Raw genomic sequence first — 27,961 nt, 5'->3', positions numbered from 1 at the left:
TTCAGTGTTTCTGTATTTTTAGCAGAGACAGAGTTTCTCCATGTTGGTCAGGCTGGTCTCAAACTCCTGACCTCAGGTGATCCGCCCGCCTCAGCCTCCCAAAGTGCTGGGATTACAGGCGCGAGCCACCACACCCGGCTACCTGGCTACTTCAATTTTAAGAATATTAAATAACACACACAAAATGCTTAGCACAATCCTTAGCATGCAGTTATGCATTCAATAAATGTTAGCTACCATCATCGTTATATTATGATTTGTAATGATATATTTATCCATTTAACTAAGTAATGATGCCTCTCACTTCCACCAGACTGGAGTCTCCATTAGGGAAGGAACAATGAAGTCCTTACTCCAGCAGGGTAGAGTGCCTGGCTTAAGTAAGAGCTCAATTAATATTAGTTGAATGAACAGATTTACAGTCTCTTCTTGAAGGCAAAATTAATTGCCATGTAATATTCCTTTGCTGGGCTGTATCTAGCAACACTGGAGTCTGGCATGGCAAGATGCATATTGCAGTTGTGACTTAAGATGAAGATTGTCTAAGTCTGTTCCAGCTGCTATAAAATTACAAGAAATTTAGAAGGCCGGGCACGGTGGCTCACGCCTGTAATCCCAGCATTTTGGGAGATTGAACCAGGAGGATTGCTGGAAGCCAAGAGTTGGAGACCAGCCTAGGCAACAAAGCAAGATGCCATGTCTACAAAAAAAGTTTGAAAAATTAGCCAGATGTGGTAGTATGCACCAGGAGCATGGTATGCACCAGCTTACTCAGGAAGCTGAGGAGGGAAGATTGCTTGAGTCCAGGAGTTTGGAGGCTGCAGTGAGCTATGATAACACAACTGCACTCCAGCCTGGGTGACAGAGAGATCCTATCTCTAAAAAATAATCAGTAAATAAATAAATAAAATTTAGAAAATATTTCTAACAAGTATTACTATGAAAGAAAATTTGGTGCTGGAATAGATGTGTTCATTCAAATTAATTTTATTGAGTGTCTAATATGTTCAGTATGCCTAGGAAGAATACTAGGCACTGGGGATGCAGCAAGAAATCAAACAAATCAAAACCCCTAACCTAATAGAGTTTTAATTCTAGTGGATAAGACTCTTGTATAATTGTTTCTTAAGTGTCAGGTACATAGATTTCTTTGTACCCCATGCTTTTCCTTTTAATTTGCAGTCATCTGAACACCTTTGTAAGACTAAACTAAGCAATTTGTATATCAATCCATGTGTCTTCCTGTTAGTCCACAGGTGAAGACTTCAATTCTTTCCATAGTCCCGCAGCAGCACCCCGCTCACTACTTAGCGCCCTCAGCACTCACAGGCAATCTGAACTCAAACAATATGCTGCACGGGCTCCATGACAAAAGAAAAAGAGAGCTCATGTTCCACCAAGTTGGATCTAGGACCAGGAAATCTAGAGGCCATTTGGATCAAGTGAGGAAACGCTGTGGAGGAACCAGTCTCCAGCAAACATGGGAAATTTACATTACTACCCCTTCTTATTCTTTTTTTTTTTTTTTTTCTGAGACAGGGTCTCAGTCTGTCTCTCAGGCTTAAATGCAGTGGTGCAATTATGATCACCACAGCCTCAACCTCCCAGGTTCAGGCAATCCTCTGACCTTAGCCTCCCAACAAGCTGGGACTACACATGTGTGTCACCATCCCCAGCCCCTTCTTATTCTTTTAACCTCCTCAGCAGGGCTCTCGTTGAAGTGACAGATGTCCATCTTTGCCTTTGCATAACTGTCTCTGCTTTGGAATTGCCCCTAGTTTTGCTCTTAGGCGCTGATGAGGACTCTGGGTGAGAACATTGGCCCTATTTTTTCAGGTCCATGGATCTCTCAGCTTGAAGTCCAGGTCTCGCTTTCTTCTTACAGACCTGCCCCTTCCCCTTTCCAGCTGGCAAAGAAGCAGGCTGCTCCTGCCAGGTTTCAGAAACCACGGTCATTTGATGGTGCAAGAAGTCAGACTGTTTTGCTACAAGCCGCAGAAAGCTCTGGGGATCCTGCCTAGGCGGAGATCGGCCAAAACACTGGGTTAGGAGGGGGTGGGAGGGGTAATCCGTCTGATCCAAGGTCAAATCCCACCACTGACTCCCTTGAACAAGGGCTATCAAATGAGGCCTTCTCCCAGCAAGCTGTATGAAACTGGAGACTCCATTTACCTTCTGCCTCTTAAAATTAGACAAGCCCTCCACACAGCAAGAGAATAAGTGGCAAGCGTGTGGACAGCTCTTTCTGAGCTGGATGATTTAGTGAAGCAGCTGTGGGGGACACAGGAGGGGAGACTTGGAAGAAGAACACAGTGGGTTGAGGGAGGACTTTTCACCCCCTATTTGCAATGCTGGTAAGAGCAATATTGGTTGGGAGGTGGAGAGAGGAGAGCTTGCTGTTGGAGCTCTTTGCCATGGAGTCAGTGGGGAGCCTTTGAAGACAGGTTCCCCCACCCCATTTCCCACTCGGGGCCCAGGGAGGGACTTAGGTTAATACAATGATCTGGGAACAGCCAAAATCCAGTTGCTGTTTGGCTCTGCACTTCCAGGGAAATGTGAGCTGTCTGTTTCTCATTACTTTGCCCTTATCACATCAGGCTGTTCTTGTGGAGAAGCAGTTTCATTTCCAAGAAACCTGTTTTGCTTCTCCTCCCTTGAAGTCCTCCAGGCTCTTGCCTCCTCCCTCTTCCCTACCCCTCCCTCATCATCTCACCCCTTACTCCATCTGCTTGTGACCAATTTCTTCCCCATCTAGGAGCTAAGCTACTACCTGCCCCCCACTAACACTAAACCTAGAAAATAAAAAAGATTAAAGCTTGGTCCGTGACTGCAGCAGATGGCAAAATATAACTCCTCTTCCTTTGTGTTTCTAGGTTATTACTTTCTTGCCTATGGTGTTAAAGGGACTGTCCACCTCAGCCCATTTTGTGGTCATAAATCAGCAACTTGGAGAAAGTACCTGGTATGTTATGCAGGTAGGACTCCTTGTAAAAAAAACTCCTGGTGGCCCACAGTCTGAAAGGCAGGACGAAGCAGATCATATGGATAAGTCCAGCCACCATGCTCCAACACCATCTCCTTCAGGACACTAATGGGTATGGACAGTGAAGTCCTCTATTGTCGCACATGCTCCATGAGGACCTGGGGATGTTCTCAGCCAGCAAGGACCAGCTGGATGGCTGCTTCTTGCTCAAGCATCCCTCAGTGAGACCTCAGGGACCCCCAAGTGCCTCGCTCCAAGTTCCTATGACATGCATTTGCCTTTATTCTTACTTCCTTCTTTCTGTCTCCCTCACATTTTATCTACCCCGTCTTTCTTCTATCATCCCCATCTTGTACAAGAAAAAAAAAAATGAAAGAATGAATAAGACCTACTATTTGATAGCACAATAGGGTGACTATAGTCAATAATAACAATTGTACCTTTTAAAATAACTTAAAGAGTGTAATTGGATTGTTTGTAACTCAAAGGATAAATGCTTGAGGGAATTGGCTATAGTCAATAACAACAACTGTACTTTTTAAAATAACTTAAAGAGTTAATTGGATTGTTTGTAACTCAAAGGATAAATGCCTGAGGGGACGGATACCCTATTCTCCATGATGTGATTTTTTCACATTGCATGCCTCTATCAAAACATCTCATGTACCCTATAAATATACTACTATGTATCCACAAATTTTTTTTAATGAAAATATCTTCCCTATCTTTTCCTACAGTTTCACTCATGACTGTCATTGAAGGGTTTACTGAGTCTCGCATCACCCAGGGTCCACTGAGATCTCCCTGCTTTTCAGCTTTAGGGAAGATCGCCTCAATTCCACTCATGCTTATGCCCTGCCCTGTGAAAATCCAAAGTCTTCCTCAAGTTGTCTGTGAATTCCTCAAGAGGTAGATCCTTTTGTTCTACTCTGACTCTCAGCTACTGCTTCCACTGAGCTAACCAACTGTGTAGGTTATTGATTCTGTGCCTGCTATGCTATTTCTTTCTGTGCAAGAATCACCAAGCATAAGAACCTGACACTTCTCTCAGTTTAAAAAACGACTCTCGCCGGGCGCGGTGGCTCACGCTTGTAATCCCAGCACTTTGGGAGGCCGAGGCGGGCGGATCACGAGGTCAGGAGATCGAGACCACGGTGAAACCCCGTCTCTACTAAAAACACAAAAAATTAGCCGGGCGTGGTGGCGGGCGCCTGTAGTCCCAGCTACTCGGAGAGGCTGAGGCAGGAGAATGGTGTGAACCCGGGAGGCGGAGCTTGCAGTGAGCCGAGACTGCGCCACTGCACTCCAGCCTGGGCAACAGAGCGAGACTCCGTCTCAAAAAAAAAAAAAAAAAAAAAAACGACTCTCACCAGGCCCTTGTATGTGAGCAGATGAAGAGGTTCACATTAGAGAATCTCACACAACTTCCGATTACATATAGATATCCCTTTTTGTGAAATGGTCCAACCACGCTTGCAGATTTTTCATAGACTCCATGACCCCAGGAGCCCTAGCCTCACCCCCTTCTCTGCCTGCTCTTCCTCCTTACATCTCTCTTCTTCACCAGCTTTGCGGAAAAGCCTTTGTAGTGACAAAAGGGCCATCCATTTTAACGGGTCTATCTTCCTTACAAGGCTGTTGTAAATTTTAATTTTTTTAATTGTGAATTGACAAATTATAGTTTTATACATTTATTGGGTACGATTTTACTTTAATGTTTTTTTTTGAGCCGTTTCACTTTTTCTTTTTTCTTTTTCTTTTTTTTTTTTTTTTAGACAGAATCTCACTCTGTCACCCAAGCTGGAGTGCAGTGGTGTGATCCCGGCTCACTGCAACCTCCACCTTGCGGGTTCAAGCGATTCTCCTGACTCAGCCTCCCGAGTAGCTGAGATTACAGGCATGCACCACCACACATGGCTAATTTTGTATTTTTAGTAGAGATGAGGTTTCACCATGTTGGCCATGCTGGTCTCGAACTCCTGACCTCTGGTAATCTGCCCACCACAGCCTCCCAAAGTGTTGGGATTACAGGTGTGAGCCACTGCACCTGACCTTCTTTACTTTAATTTTTAATTATAAAATATGTCAGGCATTTAGAAAAGTACACTGGTATATTTTAAGATTTAACACGTTTGAATAAGATATAATGGATGCTAAAATGTTGCTATTTTTGCTCCATGTCTCTCTCTCTTCCCCACCTCCACGACCCCTCCTCCTCCAAAGTAAAATGCTTTTCATACAGCTGAAGCCTGGAGCCATCCCTTTCCTTCCCTCCCACTCCCTTTAGGATTAACCAGTATCAAAAAGTTGTTGCATTATTCTCATGCATATTTTTGTACTTTCATTATATATGAATGTTTCCATAAACAACATACAGTATTGTTTGGGGTATTTTTAAATATTTGCTTAAATGGTATATCATAGTGGATGCTGAGAATGAGCTTTATGAGCAAGAACAACATTATCTTATTCTGGTTTCTATTTCTTCGTAGAAATAGAAGCCTTGAGACCAGTGGCCCAGCATCTTGTAGGTACCCAATACATACCTTCTGAATTACAAAATACATACCTTCTGAATTGCATTACAAAATAGCCTCCAAATCATCAATAATAATAAAGCATGCCAAGTTAAGAAGTGACCCAAGATAGGTGGTCATTTGTAAACTTTTTAATTTTTGGCCTAAGAAATTTCAGTAACTATGAATAACTGTTCCAGCATAGGTACATTCTTCCTGAGATTAGGCGGGGGCTTTATAAATGCCTCACTAAGGAGGCTTCTATCACCAAGGTGCAATGTGTCTTCCTTTACATGACCCAATTCAATGAGATCCCAGAAGACTGAAGTTCTTAGCCCATATCCTCCTGTTTCCCAAACTGCTGACTTCATGGATGAGTACAGCCCCTCCTCTTCTCCTACCCAGAGTTCATCCCCTCAAATGCCAAGAAGACTACTTGATGTTACTATCTCTGGATAGCAGTCAAGGACACGCGCAGTCATTCAGTAATGGGTAGGGCTCACATCCCTACGGCATTATTTATTCATCCAGACTGTGAAGAAGCAGAATCCTTCAGACTCTTGGCTGCAACTCCCTGTGAGACAGAAACCTCGCCCAAGGCAATGGTGCTGGCAGCTGCTCTAACCTCTCATTACTCTGACCTTCAGTAGGGAAACCATATAATTTATCTTCTAAACTCTTACAACTTGAGAGTAAAGATGGTGCCATTAATAATTATGCCAGGTTAATAGACATAAATAAAGACCCCTTTTGGCAAACCAGGTTGTATGATCACCCTAAATCAGCAATCCTGTGTAAAGCCAAGCACAGTATCCCTTCTTATAAGGTGCCTCAAGTGATATACTATCCAGAGCCTCAGGAAATAATCCCCTCAGTCCCTCTTCCAGGACATGTCTAATGATGGATGAGTCCATTCTCTTACAGCAGCATGTGAAGACCTAATCTTAATATTGTTAAGTTTGGGGAGAAGAGACAGCTTTTTTGCAAAGAGTAATTAAACTCACTTTTCGTTTCTTTTTTTTTTCTCTACTAGGATGACATTAGAGCCTACTCTTCCCTCCGAGTCCCTCCTAGTCCTCTGAAAGTTTGCAGAGAAATGACAACATATGTCAGACATGTGTAAATCAGAGGAGAAAAAAATCAGACCAGCGGATCAAAACCGTGGCTCTAAAGCAGAGCTTATTTGGCAACAACAGTAATGTTTACTGGGTGACCATATGGTTTCATGAATAAGAACTTTAGTATTAGATAAATTTGTGTTTGAGTTTCAGTTTCACCAGTATCTTCATAAGACCCTAGACAAGTTACTTCTCTAAATAACTTGTTTAACTAGACTGCGAGAGTGGTGTTATTCCCACCCCCATTTGACAGATAAACTGATAACTCATTTTACAGATAGATCTATCTGTAAAATGAGGGTGGGGATAATATCACTCTCACAGTCTAGTTAGAGATTTTTCAGGGAGATAATAAATTTAAAGCCCCAAGGATAGTGCCTGGCACATTTTAGGTGCCTGGCAAATATGAGCTATAATTATTACTCACACTATTTAAATCTGCATTGTATTTTTTTCAGCATTTTCTCTACTTCCACACATACTCTTTCTGTCCCATCAAACTGGCCATTTAACTTTTCCAAAAACTGCCTTGCATTTGCCACCTCTTCGTTTTTGTTCCTGGCCTGCCTCTCACCGGGAACGCTCGCCTCTTTCCTCTCTATTCTTATCCTTTTGGTGCAGTATAGCCCCATCTTAATCCTTTTTCACAGCCTACTTCAACTGCCACATCCTCCAGGCAGTCTTCTGAAAGGTGAATTCTCCATCCCTGAATTCATTGTTTTCTTATCACTTTCCACCATGCATTATAGGAGATTAGTACTTTCCCAGTACACTGTGAATTTGGCAAGGACATATACTATGTCTGATTAAGATTTCTCTTCCCCATGGTGTTTATCATATTACCTTGAAAAATCTGCTCAGAGGATATCTCTTGACCACAGTAGAGCTTAGAACATAGTGGTTAACAGCTGGAGTCAGACAGACCTGAGTCTCAATCATAACTTTTTTTTTTTTTTTTTTTTTGAGACAGAGTCTTGCCCTGTCGCCCAGGCTGGAATGCAATGGCAAGATCTCGGCTCACTGCAACTTCTGCTTCCCGGGTTCAAGCGATTCTCCTGCCTCAGTCTCCTAAGTACCTGAAATTACAGGCACGCACCATCACGTCAGGCTAGTTTTTTGTATCTTTAGTAGAGACAGGGTTTCACCATGTTGGCCAGGCTGGTCTCAAACTCCTGACCTGTTGATTCGCCCTCCTCGGCTTCCCAAAGTGCTGGGATTACAGGCGTGAGCCACCACGCCTGGCCAATCATAACTTCTAATTGCATAATGTAAAGCAAATATTTAACCTCTTCAAATCTTGATGCTACCCTCTACAAAATGGGCACATGGCTGGCTGCACAGGTAGAGTTGAGGACCCTCGGTTTACACTTGAGCAACTAGTGAACATTCAGGAGATCATAGCCTTCTGCTGCATTTGTTAGTTTAGTCACTGTTATCATGAAATTTCATTATCATCGGTAATACCCTTTCAGAATGATGCATCCCTATTCCCAAAGTGTTTTTAGATCTTTTATTTTGTTGTTCAAGTCAGTTCTAGTAAATGCCAGAGACTTGCGTAACAAAGACCTCTCCCACATCTTTCACTCAGGGCCGAATCTGACATCTCACAAGCTCCCCATTGCAACAACTGCAGAATTCATGTGTTTTCATGTTTTTCACAATGAGCACTATGACCATTAATCTCACCCACTGTGTCAGCTCTTAAACTGAAGAACACATAGAGATTTTCTCCTATCTGTCACAATACATACAAAAACTGAAGCCTGATCTTGGCTATTCACAAATATCTCCCTTCTGGATCCACATTATGAATCATTTTTTTGTGACCGATTGGTTCATTTCTTCGCCCCTTACTGCTGGTTCCCATGCACAACTCACTCATTCCTACCTCTGAGCTGTGTAATAGGCCATCCATCCTCCTTTACCACTCAAATTTAACGGTGTGCTGTAGTGCTTGAGGATGGTCTCTAGAGCTTAACAGAACCAGATTCCACTCCTGGGCTGCATTTTGACTGGCTGGAAATGTTGGACAATGCACTTACCCTTTCTGAACTTTAATTTTCTCATCTGTCCGATGTAACTGGATAAGAGTGACTTCAGACTTCACGTGACGCCGGTGCCGGGCGAACACGGCGGCGGCCACTGGACCCTCGTATGGCTGGGGAAGGAAACCCTGAAGGTGCCACTGGCGCTCTTTGCCTTGAACCGGCAGCGGCCGCTGTGAGCGGCTGCGGAAGAACCCTGCTGTGCAGGCCGGCTCAGTGGTGGTCCTGCAGGGCCGGGAGGAGACTCGGCGCTACTGCACCTACACCGGGGTCCTTTCCACCAGGAGTCCTTCTTTCACTGGGCGTTCGGTGACACCGAGCCAGGCTGCTACAACGTCATCGACGCTAACACTGGGAAGTGGGCCGTGTTTGTGCCCAGGCTTCCTGCCAGCCATGCCACCTGGATGGGAAAGATCCATTCCAAGGAGCACTTCAAGGAGAAGTATGTCGTGGTCGACGTCCAGGACGCGGATGAGATTGCCAGTGTCCTGACGTCACAGAAGCCCTCTGTCCTCCTCACTTTGCGTGGCGTCAACACGGACAGCAGCAGCGTCTGCAAGGAGGCCTCCTTCCAGGGCATCAGCGAGTTCAAAGTCAACAACCCCATTCTTCACCCAGAGATCGTTGAGTGCCAAGTGTTTAAGACGGAGATAGAGCTGGAGGTTCTGCACTACACCAATAAAATCTCCAGTGAGGCCCTCCGTGAGGTAATAATGAAGACTGTAAAAGTGGGAATGAAAGAATATGAGTTGGAAAGGAAATTTCAATATCCAAAATAATAGAAAGTATAATGAACCCTAAGTCCCCATCAGGTTTTTGTGTTTAGTTTTGTTTGCTAGAGCATTTTAAAGCCAAATCCCAGATATCATGTCATGGTACCTGTAAACACCTCAGTAGATATTTCAGTTGAAGAGAACTGTTTTTACTTTTACATAACCACCATGCCAATATCACATCCATTATCACAAATGAATCGTAACTCCTTATGTCATACATATCTAGTCCATATTGATCCTAACCTCTTTTTAGCATTGGTTTGTTCAAGTCGGGATCCACAGAGTCTATAGATTGCACTTGGCTGAGATTGGAAGCAGCATGTCGTGAAGCTGAGCTCTGGGGAGATCTCACCCTTGTTTACAAACTGCTGGACCTTCCCTCCACCCCCATCCCAAGACCCTGGGTTGGCCTTGCTGCCACCTCCTGTGTGGACCAGGGTGGCTCTTGGAGAGATGAGCTAGAAGCCAGAGGCCACAGCCGAGAGCGCCAGGAAGCTCTCAGCCAGGAGCAGCCACCCGCACGAGTGCGCTGGGAAGCTCTCAGCCAGGAGCAGCCACCCGCAGGGTGCTGAGTGGCATCGGGTCAGCGTGTGTGCCTGCTGTGCTCATGCTGTGCACCTGCCGTGCGCGCCCACCTGTGGCTGCCCACAGGACATACAGAGGGGAAACAGTGTCCACCGGGGAAGCCATCTGATCTGTGGGCCCCTGAGAGCTTAGAGCAGGGGGTGGGGATGAGGACTGAGATAGCAAGAACGAGAGATGGAGTCTGTTCCTGAAGGGACCGAGTGGGGAGAGAGGGGTCACGCCCTCTGAAGATGGTGGGAAGATAGGTGTCTTGGGAAAGTGTCACATCATAGGGTATCCCTGGCCAGATTTGAGAAGGGTGCCCCCGATTGCCGGTGCCCAGGCTGAAGACCCTGGGGACATCTGCAGCCAGAGAGATGGACTAACACTTCTTCCTCCTCGAGCTCCCTCTCCAGGGCAGGATCACTCTGTGTTGCAGTTTTGTGGTCCTTGTCCTGGAGAGCCTGGAGGCGCCTTCTTGGGGACCACATCTCATTTATCTGTGCAGTGTCAGACCCACCGTGGGTGTCAGGAAACACGTGTGTGCCTGGGTGCCATAGATGGATGGAAAAGAGAAGAAAAGGTTTTAAGCTATTTTTCTGCCATCTTTTGTGTCACTGGGAACTTGAGAATTCTTAACTAGTCGGGGAATAAAAATCTCTTCTAAAGCCAGAAAAAAAAAAAGCGACTTCTGATAATCTGGCAAGCTTAGCTAATGTGGAAAGACTGTCCTTCCATATGATAAACATAGAAACACTGGAGAAAATATAACAAAAAGAAAAAATTAAATATGTAACCAAACTAATGAATAATAAAAGGAGCCAGGCGCAGTGGCTCACATCTGTAATCCTAGCACTTTAGGAGGCTGAGGCAGACAGATGGCTTGAAACTATGAGTTTGGGACCAGCCTGCTCAAATGGTCAGACCCCATCTCTACATAAAATACACAAAAAAAAAAATTTAGCCAGGTATGGTGGTATGTGCATGTAGTCCCAACTACTTGAGAGGCAGAGGTGGGAGGATCACCTGAGCCCGGGGAGGTCAAGGTTGCAGTGAGCCATGATCACACCACTGCACTCCAGCCTGGGCAACAGAGTGAGACCTTGTCTCAAAAATAATAATAATAACAATAATAAAAGAAAATTCTCGGGTCCAGGAATAGAGCAGGAAATCAAAGGCAGGGTAAGGAACAGCAGACAAAACCAAAGAACTCCCAGAAGGATCAGAAACTGGCAAAAACCGCAGGGACAGGAGGCATTCCTGTACTTCAAGTTCCTGCAAGACAAAGTGCTGAACTTGAATCCTTACTAAAAGCTAGTGATGAAAAATGCCATCAGACCATAAAATTGGACTTGAAATACTCCTCTATTGGCCTGGATATGTGGTAAGAAAGCTACCCATCAGGTGTCATGGCTAAAAGTTTAGACTCTTAAGAAATCATTGGCCTTAAATTGACACAATCCAACTGGTGGGACACTTGAAGCCAAGAAATTATCACAAAAACAGATCCAGAATTGGTAAAAATTCACTGAGCTTTAGAAGAAGCAAACTCAGATCATCCTATAAAGAAGAAGATATATCTCAAGTCATGCAGACTCAACTTTCACTAAGAATGAGTTTACTACAGAAAATAATTTTGAACCACATGAGTTAATAAGCCACATAAAAGAAAGTCAGAAGATGCAATAAATAGTAGGAATTTGCGATAGAAAATGGCAAATAAAACAGTATAAAAACGTTAAATAAATGTTTTCATATTTAAAGAGAGGAGCATAAACACAATGCATTATTAAAATATTTTAAATAATTGTTTTAATTTTTTAAGAATTAAAAATATTTTTAACCAAATAGAAATCTTGATAATGAACACATAGCCACTGAAATAAGTACATACAAACCTTCATATTTAATGGTTGGGCCAAAAGCAGATTATTCATAGCTGAGGAAATAATTAATGAATTAGAAAATGGAGCTGATGAAGATGTTGGAATGCATCATATGTGGCAACAAAATGGAAAATACAAAAGTGAAGGCCTGGCATGGTGGCTCATGCCTGTAATCCTATCACTTTGGGAGGCCAAGGCAGGAGGATTGCTTGAGTTTAGGAGGTTGAGACCAGCCTGAGCAACATAATAAGAGCCCATCTCTACAACAAAATTTTAAAACTTAGCCAGGCATGATGACACGTGCCTATAGTCCCAGCTATTCAGGAGGCTGAGGTGGGAGGATCTCTTGAGCCTGGGATACTAAGGTTGCAGTGAGTTGTGATCATGCCACTACACTCCAACCTGGATGATGGAGCAAGACCTTGTCTAAAAAAAAGAAAGAAAGAAAGAAAGAAAAAAAAACAGAAATAAAGAGTTAAGAGAACTGAAGTGGAGAGAGAGACAGGCCCACATGGGTCTAAAAAAAATTGTAGGAGAACACAGAAAGTGAGGGGAAAAGTAATATTGAAATAGAAATCAAATAATAACTTTTTCAGAACTTAAGAATGACTTAAATTCTCACATTAAAAGATCATTCCTAGCAATGAAAAGAACAACGAAATTCTCCTACATATACTATAGGAAAGTAACAAAATATGAAATGCAAAGAGAAAATATCCATATCACCTACAGAAAAGAGATTACTCAGAAAAGAATGATCATTACAAGGAAAAGTCTCCCCATTCGTTATAATAGATGCCAGAAAACAATGGAATGATTTCTGCAAAGAGCTAAGGAAAAATATTTGCCCATCTATATTCCTACACCCAACTAAATTCTCATGAAAAAAAAAAAATGAGGGCAAAGTAAGTATATCTTCAGGCAAAAAAAAAAAAAAAAAACTGAGTTTCTAAGTCCTCACTTAAACTGCTTCTAAAGAATATAGTTCAGCTAAAAGAACCCAGAACCCAGATGCAAAGAGGTGGATTAAAGAAGTAAGGAAAAGAAAAGAAATCGGCAAATATGTGAGTAAAGTTAAAGTATTGATATTTTTTAAATAATATTGACCAATATTGGTGGAGGTGATTAAAAACAGTTCAAACTAAGGAACCAAAACTTGGAAATAGAGATGGAATGAAGCTAAGAATCTTTTACTGTTTAAAAAGAGATTAAAGATATTGATTTATTTTAGATTTTGGAATGTATATATGTTAAAGTGTAAAGGCAACTACCAGAAGAATAGAAATAGAATGTAGAACTTCTACAGAGAAGCAAAAAAGGAAATAAGTAAAATGTGATTAATCATATAGATGGCAGAAATGGAGGAAGAAAAAAAGGGGAGGGTAGAAGGCAAAGAAATAGAAAACACAAAGTAAAATGATTTTTTAAAGCAGCACAGATATGCCTCAATAAATGTAAATAAACATAACTTTCTTCGGAAAAGACAAACTATTAGACTGTACTGCTTTCTATCCCAATAGATTTTGTTTACAAAAGACAAGCCTGAAAGTAAGGATACAGAAAGATTTAAAATGAAGGGATTAAAACATTTTATATCACATAAATGTTAGTCCAAAGGTTTTCTTTACGGTATTAACAGTCCAGTTCTAAAGTTCACATAGAAGAATAAGGGAACAAGAAGAAACATGAACATTGAGAAGAAGATAAACAAGGAGAAGGATTTGCCTGACTAAGTATCAAGATTTATTTTAAATCACAGTAATTAAAACACTGTCATATTGGCATGGCAATAGACAAATGAACCAATATCCAAACTTCACACATATGGAGATTTGGCAGTGTTACAAATCAGTGGGAAAAGGAAAGACTAGTCAGTCAATGGTGTGGGACACTTGGCTATCCATTTGGGAGTTAATAAAAGTGGATACATCCTTGTATCAAGCCATATGCCGAAAAAAGAATTCCATATGAATTAAAAACATTAATCTGAAAGGCAAATGTTTTAAACATTTAGAAAAGATTCTAAATTAGGGGAAATATCTTTGTGACATTGGGAAAGGAAGACATAAAAAATCTAAACCCATAAAGAAAAAGTTTTTGAACGGAATATGCCTAAAAATATTAAAATAAAGAAAAGGTTTGATATATTTGACTACATGACAAAAAGAAAGTGTTAGAATGACAAAGGAAAACATAGAGTTAACACTTCACAAATTTGCGTGTCATCCTTGCACAGACAGGGGCCATGCTAATCCTCTCTGTATCATTTCAATTTTAGTATATATGCCGCCAAAGTGAGCACGAAAGTTAACACATGAGTGACAGACCAGAAAAAGATGTTTGCAATGTGTATGACAAATAATAGGTTAGTATCCAAAATATGTAAATAACCGTGATGTTTGTTTGAGTGCAGTCTCAATTCACAAGGAAGGAATATGAAGCTGTCTTCTACCTAATACCCAATAAGGGAGCAGTTGGTGAGGTGTATAAGAAGGATGCAAAACTGGTGATGGAGTATCTTGCCATTTGTGATGAATGTTACATTATAGAAATTGAGATGCTATTGAATGAGAAAGGGGAATTTACAATTGAACCCAAAGGGAAAACATTTCGGTTAACAAAAGATGTGGCCAAACGTGACGAGATTCCAGAAAACACTCTATGTGGAAGAAGTTGTTCTGAATGTCACTGAACACTCCTTCAGCCTGGGCAGGATCATATATATGGTATTTGAACATATATTCCATGTAAGAGAAGGAGATGAACAGAGAACATTCCTCAGTTTCCCTGCTATAGTCACTCTGTTCAAATGTTATACCCTCTCACTAAGCCAAAACCAGGAGTTCATGCCATTTGTCAAGGAATTATCAGAAGCCCTAACCAGGCACAGGTTGTCTCACAAAGTACATGATTCCTCTGGGTCAATTGGAAGACGCTATGCCAGGACTGATGAGATTAGTGTGGCTTTCAGTGTCACCATTGACTTTAACACAATGAACAAGACCCCCGACACTGCAGCTCTGAGAGACTGAGACGCGATGTGGCAGATAACAGTAGAGGTCTCTGAGCTGCCTAGCGTAGTCCGAGATCTGATCAGTGGCAGCATCATAGGGGCCAGTGTGGAGGCCAGGCATCCTCTCTTTGAAGAGCAATGATACAGGAGGTAGAAAGAAATTATTTAGGCAGATTTAGGTAGAAAGAAATTATTTAGGCAGATAGTGAGGGCAAACGAGTCCTCAGCAGAGCTTCCCTTCAAACAAAAAGCAGCCCAAAAAATCATTTCTTTTCCAACAAAGAGCAGCCTGAAAAATCAAGCTGCAAATATAGATAAGCAAGCTGGAAGTTTGCACAGGGGAATGCCAACAGCTGTACCAATAGGAAAGGGCTACCTGGGGGCTAGGCATGTGCACCATGGAAGCTCCATCTTCCCTTTTTTGTTAGCACGTGTACAGTAAGAAAGAAATGGGCAACATGGCACAGCTCAGACAGAGAACCCACTTGCATAATAGAAGACTGGCGTGGAGGCGGCCAGATATTCGTGCCCTAGGAAAATGGCACACCTGGTCCTAACCGGTTTTTTGCACCCTATGTAAATCACACACCACCTCCCCACCAGCTCGTCTATAAAACCCCCTGCATTTTGCTGTGGACCAGCAACCTATTTTTCAGGATCCCTCTCTGTAGCAGAGAGCTATTCTCTATCTTTTCCCAATTAAATTTCCGCTCTTAACCTCACTCATTGTGTGTCCGCATCCTTGATCTCCATGGCTATGAGACAACAAACCTCAAGTATTACCCCAGACAATGAGGCCACTTCAACAAGAGACTGGTAAAAAAAAAAAAAGAGACAATCAAGGAATAAGGACAATTTTTGGCGACGTGCATTAATTGAATAAATAATGCTTATCATATCCACTTTATAAAAGAGAACAGCATTGTGATTACTCCCAGTAACTGTATTCTATCTTCAGTGGCTGTCTGATTTTATCCCCACAATCAAAATTGAAGGAATTCTGAAAAAAAAAAAAATCTTAACCTTGGGGGTTAAGATTTCAACACAGGAATTTGGAGGGGAACAAAAATGTTCTATCTGTAACAGGGTCTAAAAGCACAATTGCCCACTTAATCTCTAATTGATAGAGTAATATTAATATTTAATATACAGTTTACCTGTTAAATGCAGTTCCAAGCACTTTGCATGTTTGGATGGTGGCACTCTTGTATACTGGATTATTTCCTTCAGCTCATACAAACACCTTCTAGTATCTCTCATTAAAAACAAAAGCACACCGGCTGGGCGCGGTGGCTCACGCTTGTAATCCCAGCACTTTGGGAGGCCGAGGCGGGCGGATCACGAGGTCAGGAGATCGAGACCACGGTGAAACCCCGTCTCTACTAAAAATACAAAAAAATTAGCCGGGCGTGGTGGCGGGCGCCTGTAGTCCCAGCTACTCGGAGAGGCTGAGGCAGGAGAATGGCGTGAACCCGGAAGGTGGAGCTTGCAGTGAGCCGAGATTGAGCCACCGCACTCCAGCCTGGGTGACAGAGCGAGACTTCGTCTCAAAAAAAAAACATAACCTTCCAGATGCTGCTCCATTTCTCTGTACTTTTTCATTTGTTTACGGTTGTCTACAAACATTATGTCCACTTATTCATTTTCTACTTACTCTTTACTCACTACAATCTGAGTTTCACCTCCACTACTACACAGCAATTACTCTTGTCTACATCACCTATAATCTCCATGTTACCAAATCCTATGAGCACATTTCTGCCCTCGTTTCAGTTGATTCCGTAGAAGCACTCCACATAGTCAATCACTCCTACCATTTTGGAACTCCCTCCTATATTGGCTTTTGTGACACTCTTCAGTCTTGGTTTTCATTATATACCATTGCCTACTCCTTGCCTGTCTCCTTTACTCCTCTCCTACCCAATCTTTAAATGTTGGCACTTCTCAAACCCCAGTGGCAGAACTCCTTCTTTTTCTATACTCGTTCTCCTGATGTAACCCAGTCGTTCTCAACAGGGTGTGATTTTGCCCCCTAGAGGACATTTGCCAATGACTAGAGACATGTTTTACTGTGACAACTGGGAGTATGTCACTGGCATCTAAAGGACAGAGGCTGGAGATACTGCTAAACATTGATGGTGAGTATACAATCCTAAAACGCACAGCACAGCCTCCCACAACTAAGAATGATCTGTTCCAAAGTACTGCTGGTACATTGAGAAACCCTGCCCATCCAGGCTTTGCCTTTTTACTGTCTGTGGCAGACAGTATGTCTTGTCTTCTGGTATCCATTCTCCCCTTCTTTTTGGTAATGGAATTGACATTTCATCAGGTAGCATATGGCCATCCAGTTGATGGATTGTATGTTACAGCCTCTCTTGCAGCTAAGTAACATGTGTTACCCCTGGGTCATTTCCTTAAAAAGAAGATGCACCTTTTTCCCTATTTCTGAATGATAGGATGTGGTCTTGGTGCTAATGAACCAATTTCCACCATACAGAGAAAAATAATATTCAAGGGATGACAAATAAAAGTGCCATGAATCCCTGAATGACCTTGTGGAGTGGAGCTGTCTAACTAGACCACCCACCTATCTCTGAACTATGACATGAATGAGAAAGAAACTTGTGCCTTGTTTGATCCACTATATTTGGGTGCCTCATTTTAAAAATCTTAATTGATCTGCCACTGACATACCATCTATATAATACCTGATGGAGCTATAATTTGTAATCACTACCTTGAGTTCCTCTCTAAACTTCAGATTTATAAATTAACTACCTACTTGATATGTATTCTTGCATATCTCCCAGAATCTCAAACTTAACATTTTCAAAATGAAGCTATTGATTTCACCACCAAACCACCCCTCTTTGGCCTTTCCTCCACTCAATAAATGGCTAGAAATTGTAAGTTATCTTTCATCACCCTCTTTCAACCCCAAATATATGCCTTCATTTTTGCTTCTGAAATAAGCATGATATATGCTCATTTTCTTATGGCTATTTCTACCATCTTGGTTCACGCTACTACCATCTCTCTCCTGGACCATTGTGATAGCCTCTGCACTGGGCTTCCTGTATTTTGCTTTGCTCCTCCGATTCATTTTCCACAGAGAAGCTGGAGGAAATCTTTCTAAAATAACAATCAGATAATCACATGCCTTTCACAAGACTTTTCAAAGTCTACCTAATGCACTTAAAATAGAACTCATAATTCTTACCCAGAGTCTACAAAGATCAGCATAATCTAATCCTTGTATAGCTTCATCTTGGGCCACTCTTGCCTTTTACACCTGATGCCCAAGCCACACTGGTCTCCTTTCAGTTCATCACACAAAGCTCTTTCCTGCCTCAGGACCTTCACTCGTACTGTTCCTTCTGTCTTAAGTGCATTGATCCCTCCTTTCCGCATGGTTGACCCACCTCCTTCTGCAATTTCCTATTTTCACAGATGCCTCCAGGGCCAAGCCAGATAAGCTTCTTCCCTCTCCCCTTGTTATTCTCCGTTAATGTGCCCTGTTTATTTCCTTTATGAAACTTATCACCATTTCTTATTATATACATACAAGTATGTGTGTTTTGTCTGCCTCTCCCACAAATACATGGATTCTGGTTGTTTTATTCACCAATATGTATTTGGTATTAACATTGCCAGGCACACAGTAGGTACTCAAGATTATGTGTGTATGACTGTGTGTGGTCAGTTGTTCATTTGTATTTATTGAATGAAATAATGTTTCAGCAAAGCATGGTTTACCCTGGATATCTCCCCATAAATTCTATCCAGTTGAAAGCAGGGTACAATGAACATTAAGGGCAACCTGAAAGGGGAAAGGAGTTGCACTCAGACGACATGAAACTTAATGAGAGATGATTACACACAGCAGTGGGTTGTGTGGGAGGGAAGAACATGATGCTGACTTGGGAACATAGATCTCTGCTCAAACCATCATTCAGTTCCAGTAAGAGGAAAATGTAAAACAGGTCCAACTCTTAGAGGCTAATTGTTTAAGATAGAAGTTAGGAAGAAAAAGAAAGAAGGACAGGAATGGGAAAAGAAGAAAAGAGAAGAGAAAGCACAGAATGTTCTTAATGGTTTTATTCTCATTCAAGAGCAATGTATAACCAGGGAAGAGGGAAATCTGACGAAATACTTGGAAAACTTTATTGCTGGAACTGAAGTGATCTGTACTGATCTTTGAGAAAGATCTTATTGAATAGTTGGCTGCCAGTCTCAGCAGTCCCTGATGATAAACACTGTCTGTGTATAAATTATTCATGTCTTCTTTTTTTTTTTTTGGAGACAGGGTGGTGCCCTGTCTCTGCTGCCCAAACTGGAGTGCAGTGGTGTGATCATGGCTCAGTGAAGCCTTGACCTCCCAGGCTCAGGCAACCCTCCCACCTCAGGCTCCCAAATAGCTGGGACTATAGGTGCATGCCACCACTCCCGGTTAATTTTTTAAATTATTTGTAGAGACAGGATTTCACTATGCTTCCTAGGCTGGTCTCAAATACCTGGGCTCAAGTGATCCTCCTGCCTTAGCCTCCCAAAGTGCTGGAATTACAGGCGTGAGCCACCGCATCTGGCCTCGTGTCTTTTTTTCAGCAAGAACTGGTCATACCACTTTCTTCTGCTTTTTCTGACACTGCCTCTAGAAGATCCATCCTACTCACAGTCTCACCACCCACGCACACCCACCCATTGTGCAGGACTTCTCCAACCTGTGGCTGGTTTCACAACTTGCCAACACTGATCTGAGATGCCAGTGTTGGCTGTGTTTTTCTGGTTTTCTTCTGAAGGGCAACAGCACCTTGAGAATGAGTACCATCAGAAACTAGCATTCTTCCCAGGTCTGTTATGTACAAGGTGTTTTACTGAAGTAAGCCAGTCAATCCCTTAGAAAATCCAATAAGAAATGTATTGCTCTCCCCACTTTACACATGTGGAAAGTAAGGCTCAGAGAAGTTATGTGCTTTTTCTCAGTCACACAGCTAGTGAGAATCTGTGTCTGCTCTGTTTGATCCCAAGCACATGATCTCTTCTCTGCATATGGTACCTCTCAGCTACAAGGCAGAAGATTTTAGACAAATAAAACTACCTCACTACAGCCAGAGTGATCTTTTTAAAAATGTAGACCTAATCATATCCCTCTCCAGCTAAAAATACTTCCTAAAATAGTTCCTTACTACCTAGAGCTTACGCCGCTCCCTCTCCTGGAAATACTAACCCTTCAGCTCTAAATGCACACCCAAACCCACATGCACACATGTGTGCACTCACACACACACACACATCATTCAGTTTCATTTAAGTAACTACAGTCATGTGTCGCTTATCGACAGGGATACATTCTGAGAAATGCATCATTAGGGGATTTCACTGTTGTGCAAACAGCATAGATTGAACTTACACAAACCTAGATGGCATAGCCTCCTACACACCTAGACCATATTGTATAGTCTATTGCTCCTACGCTACAAACCTGTACCCAATACTGTAGGCAGATGTAACACAATGGTATTTGTGTATCTAAACATAGGAAAGGCAGAGTAAAAATACAATATCATAATCTTACCAGGCCACCATATACGCCGTTGATCATTGGCCAAAAGGTCATTATGCAGCTTATGACTAAACTTCCTTTCAACCTTTACTATACCCTAAACCAGTGGTTCTCCAACCACAGGGTCGGCACAAATTATCTGTGAATATTGCTAAAATTTTTAATTTTCAGGTCTCACCCTCAGAAATTCAGTATCCATAAATCTGAGGAAGGGGTCAAACATCTGTATGTTAAACAACCACTTGAAATGAAAGAAAATAAAGTCCGTATTCTCATGGAGCTTACGATTTCCCTGGAGTAAAACCAAAAAATAAACTGATGGACATATGGCATATCGGGTGGCAAATAATAATAAATAATGTAAAAAAAATACTGATAGGGAGCTATTGTATTATTTATTTATTTATATATTTTTTTTTTTTTTTTTGAGATGGAGCCTCACTCTGTCACCCAAGCTGGAGTGCAGTGGCGTGATCTTGGCTCACTACAACCTCCGCCTCCCACGTTCAAGCAATTCTCCTGCCTCAGCCTCCTGAGTAGCTGGGACTATAAGCACATGCCACCACGCCTGGCTAATTTTTTGTATTTTTGGTAGAGACGGGGTTTCACCGTGTTGGTCAGGCTGGTCTCGAACTCCTGACCTCGTGATGCGCCCACCTCAGCCGCCCAAAGTGCTGGGATTACAGGCGTGAGCCACTGCGCCCGGCCCGTATTATTTATTTAAATTTTTCTTTTTAAAGGAAAGGGTTTTATCTATCTTCTTCACTACTTCATCCCAAGTATCAGGGATCTAGCACTCATCAAACATCTGTTGAGGTAGGAATGGGACTACTTTACACATGCTAGAAATAAGGATCCTAATAGCTTTCGTAACGTTAGGAATGATGATATGATGCCTAATGCTGCCACCTAAAGCAGCCTATGTAAGCATTCCAAAGTAGAAGTCAGTGGTTCAGAGCCAAGGAGCTTAAATTGTGTTTTGTTTTGTTTTGTTTTGTTTTTGAGACAGCGTCTCGCTCTGTTGCGCAGGCTGGAGTGTAGTGGCACAATCTCAGCTCACTGCAACCTCTGCCTCCCAGGTTAAAGCAATTCTCCTGCCTCAGCCTCCCGAGTAGCTGGGCTGACAAGCACACACCACAATGCCTGGCTAATTTTTGTATTTTTAGTAGAGATGGGGTTTTGCCATGTTGGCCAGGCTGGTCTCAAACTCCTGGCCTCAAAGTCATCTACCCATCTCGGCCTCCCAAAGTGCTGGGATTACAGGTGTGAGCCCGGGCCACCACGTGTGGCCTGGAACTTAAGTTTTATCACAAAAATAGAACAACAGGAATTTTACATATAACCGAGATGGAGTAACAGGTGATTGGATTTACTCTTTCACTGAACAACCAAAAAAAATAAACATGTAACAGTGGTTTTCAAGCAGTAGACACCAGGCACTATAGGACCAGATGCTTTAGACTCAGAGAAACAAACAAGGTAATCACTGTTGCCCTAGTTTACTGCCTGGACAGAAATACAGAATACAGAATACAGAAATACAGAAATACAGGCAACACTGCAGGGGTGTAGCACCCACGCAGAGCCCAGCCATCACCCTGAATTGAGGAGAGAAAGCTGGGTGTCTGAGAAGGCAAAGGTGACTAGAATTTGAAAGACAGGTCCCTGGAGAGAAATTACACGTGCAGAGAAAAAGATTGAGCTCCAGAAATATTCTAAAGGTCTCCCTCAAATGTTCAGCTGCTTATTGACAAGTTCATGCATGTGAGAAAACTGTATGAGACTATGGAAGGAACATCCAAAAAAATAGCACAAGTAACCACTGCTAGGGCTCACGAATCCAAGAATAGTCTGTGTTCTCACCAGGCAGAGTAGAACACCTTGTAATTCATAGTCCATTCGGTGGAGCATTCAGAAAGGTATTGCCTCAGTAAAGGGAACATTTAGTTCAGGATCAAAGGCCAGTCTAGTCCTACCTTAAAATGCTTAAAAGCAAGCCTCAAAAAGATCAAACTACTTGCTAATAATGTAACTGTGTTCCAAAACCAGGTAAAAATATTTACTAGAATATAAAAATATAAGATATAAGATATAGAATATAAAGATAGCCAGCACCCAACAATTACACAATGTCTGGTATACAATCAAAAATTAGCAGGCATGCAAAGAAGCAAGAAAAAATAGCCTATGCTAAGGACAAAAATTAAACCATCATTCTCAGCAAACTGTCACAAGAACAGAAAACCGAACACCGCATGTTCTCACTCATAAGTGGGAGTTGAACAATGAGAACACATGGACATAGGGAGAGAAACATCACACACTGGGGCCTGTCAGGGGGTGGGGGGCTAGGGGAAGGATAACAATAGGAGAAATACCTAACGCAGGTGATGGGTTGATGGGTGCAGCAAACCACCATGCCACGTGTATACCTATGTAACAAAACTGCACGTTCTGCACATATACCTCAGAGCTTTAAGTATAATTTGAAAAAAGAAAAAAAATTAATCAATAGAAACAGACCCAGAAAAGAAAAAGATAATAAAATTAGTATAAAAAGACATTAGAATAATAATTGTTAATGATATTTCATGTGTTCAAGATGGTAGGTGTAAAACTAATCATGTTTGGTAGATATATAAAAAATATTTTCCAAAAGACCCAAATCAATCTTCTAGAGATGAAAACGACAATTTCTGAGATTAAAAATGTACTCTATGGAATTAATAACAGATTACACATTGCGAAAGAAAATACCAGTAAACTGAAGATACAATAGCAACTATCCAAAATGAAGTACACACACACACAAACTCACGCACGCACGCACGTGCACGGCAGACAAAAAATGTCATATATATATATGACATATATAACTTAGGTAGAAGTAAAATATGTGGCAAAAATAGCACAAAGATAAGGCAAGGAGGAATGGAAATGTACTGTTGTAATAACCCAAAAGAAGGCACAAAACAGGAATAAAAAAATAGACGATACAAATATAAAACAAACACCAAGATGGCAAATTTAAACTGAAGCATAACAATCATTAATCATCAATTACTAAATGTAATTAGTCTAAACATCTCAATTAAAGGTAAGAGATCATCAAATTAGAAAAACAAAAGACGATTTTATGTGTACACATATGTCTAAATTTGTCAAATTGTACACCTTATATTCTTGGTTTATCATATGTCAATTATAGCTTAATAAAGATTTTAAAACAAATAAATAATCTAGTGTTTGGTAGCAGAATAGGGTGATTATAGTCAACAATAATGTATTGTATATTTCAAAATAACTAAAATAGTAGAATCAAAATATTCCTAACACAAAGAAATAATAAATGCTTGAGGTGATGGATATTCCAATTACCCTGACTTGATTATTATACATTGTATGCTTGTATCAAAATATCACATGTAGCCCCATAAATATGTACAATTATTATGTATCCATAATAATTACAAATAACTACAAACACTATTTTTAAATATATAAAATTATATTTAAAATTTAAATCTAAATTAAAAATAAAAATTAAATTAAATAGAATAACATAAAGGAAAAGTAGACAGGAGAAAAGGGCTGAGAATAAAAAATGTGGTAGGGAAGGTCTTCACTGAGGGACTCACAATATCGAAAGCTGTAGACCAAAAGTCAATCACATCATTCATGAATTCAAGGTGACTGTAAGGAATCTGTTGAAGACAAAGTAACCACGTTGTTTTCTAAATTGAGCCAAGTCACAGGAAGCCATAAATGTTTTCAAAGGCACTTTTCCAACAAGTTACTCATTAAAAGGATGTTGACAGATGATTCAAGTGTCTGGTTCAAAACCTCACCTCAAAGAGGAATCTTTTCAAGAGTCTGTCTTCCTAAGAATTCATATCTAACAGGAGAGCTCCTGTTACATATGAATCATTAAATTCATCTTATTTTTGACCTTTAGAATGAGACTAAATTAATCTGCTCCCTCTCCCACTTGATAGCCCTTCAAATATTTTAGATCATATTATCCCTTCTCTAGGCTGTCTATGGTAAAATTAATCATTCCCCATGGGACCTGCTTCCAGAAATTGTCACCATCCTAAACACTTTTATTTGGATGTACTTCTGCTGAAAATCACCCTTTTAAAAATAGAGTACTATATTGAGAATGAGCACAAAATTCTAGGTGTAGTCTCATCTTTTAAAACTTAAATTATATACTTATACACTGCAACCTATAAATACATTTTTTTCTTAATAACATTGGCAAAATGTGTGTCACATATACCCTTTAAAGTCTCAACTTGTTTTCATGTGAACAGCTAACTATGATAGGAGTCTTCATCCTATCTTCTATAATCAGCATTTTGAACCTCAGTGCAATATTTTATATTTGGTGAGATTATATGCTTTCTCATACGTGCAGGTTTACTTCACATCTTTTCATTTTAATTGTTTGTGTTTTTCTTGTTTTTTTGTTGTTGTTGTTGTTGTTTTTGAGATGGAGTCTCACTCTGTTGCCGAGGCTGGAGTGCAGTGGCACAGTCTCGGCCCACTGCAACCTCCGCCTCCTGGGTTCAAGTGATTCTCCTGCCTCAGCCTCCCAAGTAGCTGGGATTACAGGCACCTGCCCCCACGCCTGGCTAATTTTTTTGTATTTTTAGTAGAGATGGGGTTTCACCATATTGGCCAGGCTGGTCTCGAACTCCTGACCTCATGATCTGCCCGCCTCAGCCTCCCAAAGCGCTGGGGTTATACTTTCAATGTATTATCTATTTCTACTATTTTTGCATCTTTTTTTTACTATGACTTGCAAGAAATAAGAGAAATTAGAAAGAATTCTAATCAGAAAAGCAAGTTAAGCAGCCAGGTACAATATTTCTCTCAATAGCTATTTGATATTACAATGTGGAGGAAACATTAGAGATTAGCCTGCCAAAACAAATCATTGAAATCAAAAATAAAAGAACTGAGTCAAGTAGTCAGCATAGTAGGGTCAAGTCTTGATTCCCCTAAAGAATAAATATAGTGGAAGAACATATCTATTTATCTCTCTTTCCATCAATCTTCCAAAAAGGAAGAAAATAAAAGAACTAAATAGATATAAATTAAAATTATATAAATACACAGGAATAAAAAGAATGATAGAGAAGATAATAGTATATAAAAGATGTCAGCAAAATATTGGAACTTGAAAAGAATGATTAAGTAGTAATTGGCTTATTAGATTTGATAGAAATCTAGGTTATAGAAGAGAAAGCCAAGAAGATCCAAGCAACTCATTTCAAAGAACCTCAGAGAGGCTCAGAATATTGTGTCACTAGCTGTCTCAAAACATCAAGATGAAGGGTGGGATTTCAGGATTATATAAGAAGGAGTTATACTCCCCAACTTCCTCCACCATTCAGCAAACTGGTTACCTATTCCTTTTTCAGTCTAGCAAAAACAAACAAACAAACAAAAACACACACACAGGAAGTTTGTCGTTTGGAGAATAACCAATCAGCTCTCTTCTTCCACTTGGTTTCTCAACATTGGTAGCAAGGCTTATAACACCTAGTCAGGAAATTGGAGAGTTCCTCTATGGGGAAACTGAGAGGCTCAGGAGTTTTGAGAATTCCCCCAACAAATCAGCCAGGTCCATTCCTAGCCTCTCTCATATGAAGTCAACAAGCCCTAGCCCACCCACAGAGATTCAGGTTTTCTTGGAGGAGAGAAGTTTAAGAAATAACTCAAGAAAAAATGCCCTGGTACTGAAAGATAGAGATTTATAGATTATATGGAACCAGCCCAAATGCCCATCAATCAATGAGTGGATAAAGAAAATGTGATATATACACACACCATGGAATACCACTCAGCCACAAAAAGGAACAAAATAATGGCATTTGCAGTAACCTGAATGGAATTGGAGACCATTGATTCTAAGTGAAATATCTCAGGAATGGAAAACAGAACATTGTATGTTCTCACTCAGAAGTGGGAGCTAAGCTATGAGGATGTAATGACATAGGAATAATACAATGGACTTTGGGGATTTGGGGAGAAAGAGTGGAAGAGGGGGTGAGGGATAAAAGACTATACATTGAGTACAATGTATACTGCTTGGGTAATGGGTACACGAAAATCTCAGAAATCACCACTATTCATGCAACCAAACACCACTTGTTCTCCAAAAACCTATTGAAATAGAAAAGAGAGAGAAATCTATGGATTAAAATATTACACTGAGTATCCAGCACAATGAATTTTTTAAAAACCCACATTAACACACATCATTGTGAAAATTCAAATTCAGGGAAAAGAATAGTATATATAAAATACTGTGAATAATATTAATATTAGCCTTCTTTACAGGAACTCTTGAAGCTTAAAGACAAAGAAGTAATGTCTTCAAGATTTGGAGAAATAATCGGTTTCCACATAGAATTCTCTACACAAGCACATATGCATGTACACACATGCCATTAATCACATAAGAGGGTAGAATAAAAATGTTTTCAGATATGTGAAATACTGTCTCAAGAAATTTAATGGTCAAGCACCCCCTCTTAACAAGTGCCTGGAAAATAAAATCTACAAAATGAGAAAGTAGCCCAAGACAGAGGATCCAGGAAATAGAGGGTCTCACACAGGAAGGGGAAGAAATTCCAGTATGAAGTTAGGGAAGTCGCAGGATGTTCGCTGGTCATCAAGCCTAGAGACCTGTCAAGATTGGCACAAGAGAATAGAAAGTTCCAACAGGGGTGACTCCATAAAAAAAAAGAACTGATAGACTATCTGAAATGTTGATTGTGCTGAAAAAAGATACTCAACTAGTGGAATACAGAACTAGTTAGTGACAGAAATATGGGAAAAAGGGCTAATCAAAAATTTAGGCAATGATTAATGCTGGGAAAAACAAAAAGTTGTTCAAAAGAGAAACATGTAATTGTGTATTTCTTTGATTTAAAATATACATTTTAATTAAAAACAAATATATTCATCAAGGAGCAGAATCGGCCCAGTGATTCCATTCCTTTTCTTTCTTTTAAATGCTTGATCATTGTTTTTTTATTTTAGATATTATTTCATCCATTGATGATGGAAAAAAAGGATTTAGCTGAGCATGGTGGTGCACGCATGTAGTCCCAGCTGCTTGGGACGCTGAGGCAGAAAGATCACTTGAACCCAGGAGTTCGAGGCTGCAGTGAGCTATGATTGCACCACGGCACTCCAGCCTGAATGAGACTAAGACCCTGTCTCAAAAAACAAAACAAAACAAAAATTTAGATCCATGTATACCAAAGTCCCTTACTTGGCTGGGCGCGGTGGCTCACATCTGTAATCCCAGCACTTTGGGAGGCCGAGGCGGGCGGATCACGAGGTCAGGAGATCGAGATCATCCTGGCCAACATGGTGAAACCCCATCTCTACTAAAAATACGAAAACAAAATTAGCCGGGCGTGGTGGCGGGCGCCTGTAGTTCCAGCTACTCCGGAGGCTGAGGCGGGAGAATGG

The 27,961-nt window shown here is 41.0% G+C and overlaps 1 protein-coding gene and 1 non-coding gene across 2 annotated transcripts in view; one reads left to right on the top strand and one right to left on the bottom strand.

Annotated features, from left to right (window-relative positions):
* The first annotated feature begins 9,003 nt into the window (after positions 1 to 9,003).
* The window catches only part of LOC131384409 (xaa-Pro dipeptidase-like), a 29,101-nt gene continuing 10,143 nt past the window's right edge, over positions 9,004 to 27,961 (top strand). The window contains exon 1 of the mRNA XM_058445398.1: positions 9,004 to 9,369. Within this exon, the coding sequence (XP_058301381.1) occupies positions 9,067 to 9,369 (303 nt within the window). The 5' untranslated portion in view covers positions 9,004 to 9,066. The remainder of the gene's footprint in view (positions 9,370 to 27,961) is intronic.
* Positions 14,080 to 14,190, bottom strand: LOC116475967 (U6 spliceosomal RNA). The gene has a single exon (XR_004250056.1). It is a non-coding gene; the product is annotated as a U6 spliceosomal RNA (small nuclear RNA).

Source organism: Hylobates moloch, unplaced genomic scaffold (assembly GCF_009828535.3).
Source record: "Hylobates moloch isolate HMO894 unplaced genomic scaffold, HMol_V3 SCAFFOLD_10, whole genome shotgun sequence".
NCBI classification, from domain to species: Eukaryota; Metazoa; Chordata; class Mammalia; order Primates; family Hylobatidae; genus Hylobates; species Hylobates moloch.
Note: the sequence above shows the minus strand (reverse complement) of the source record. Positions and strands in the feature narration are given on the sequence as shown.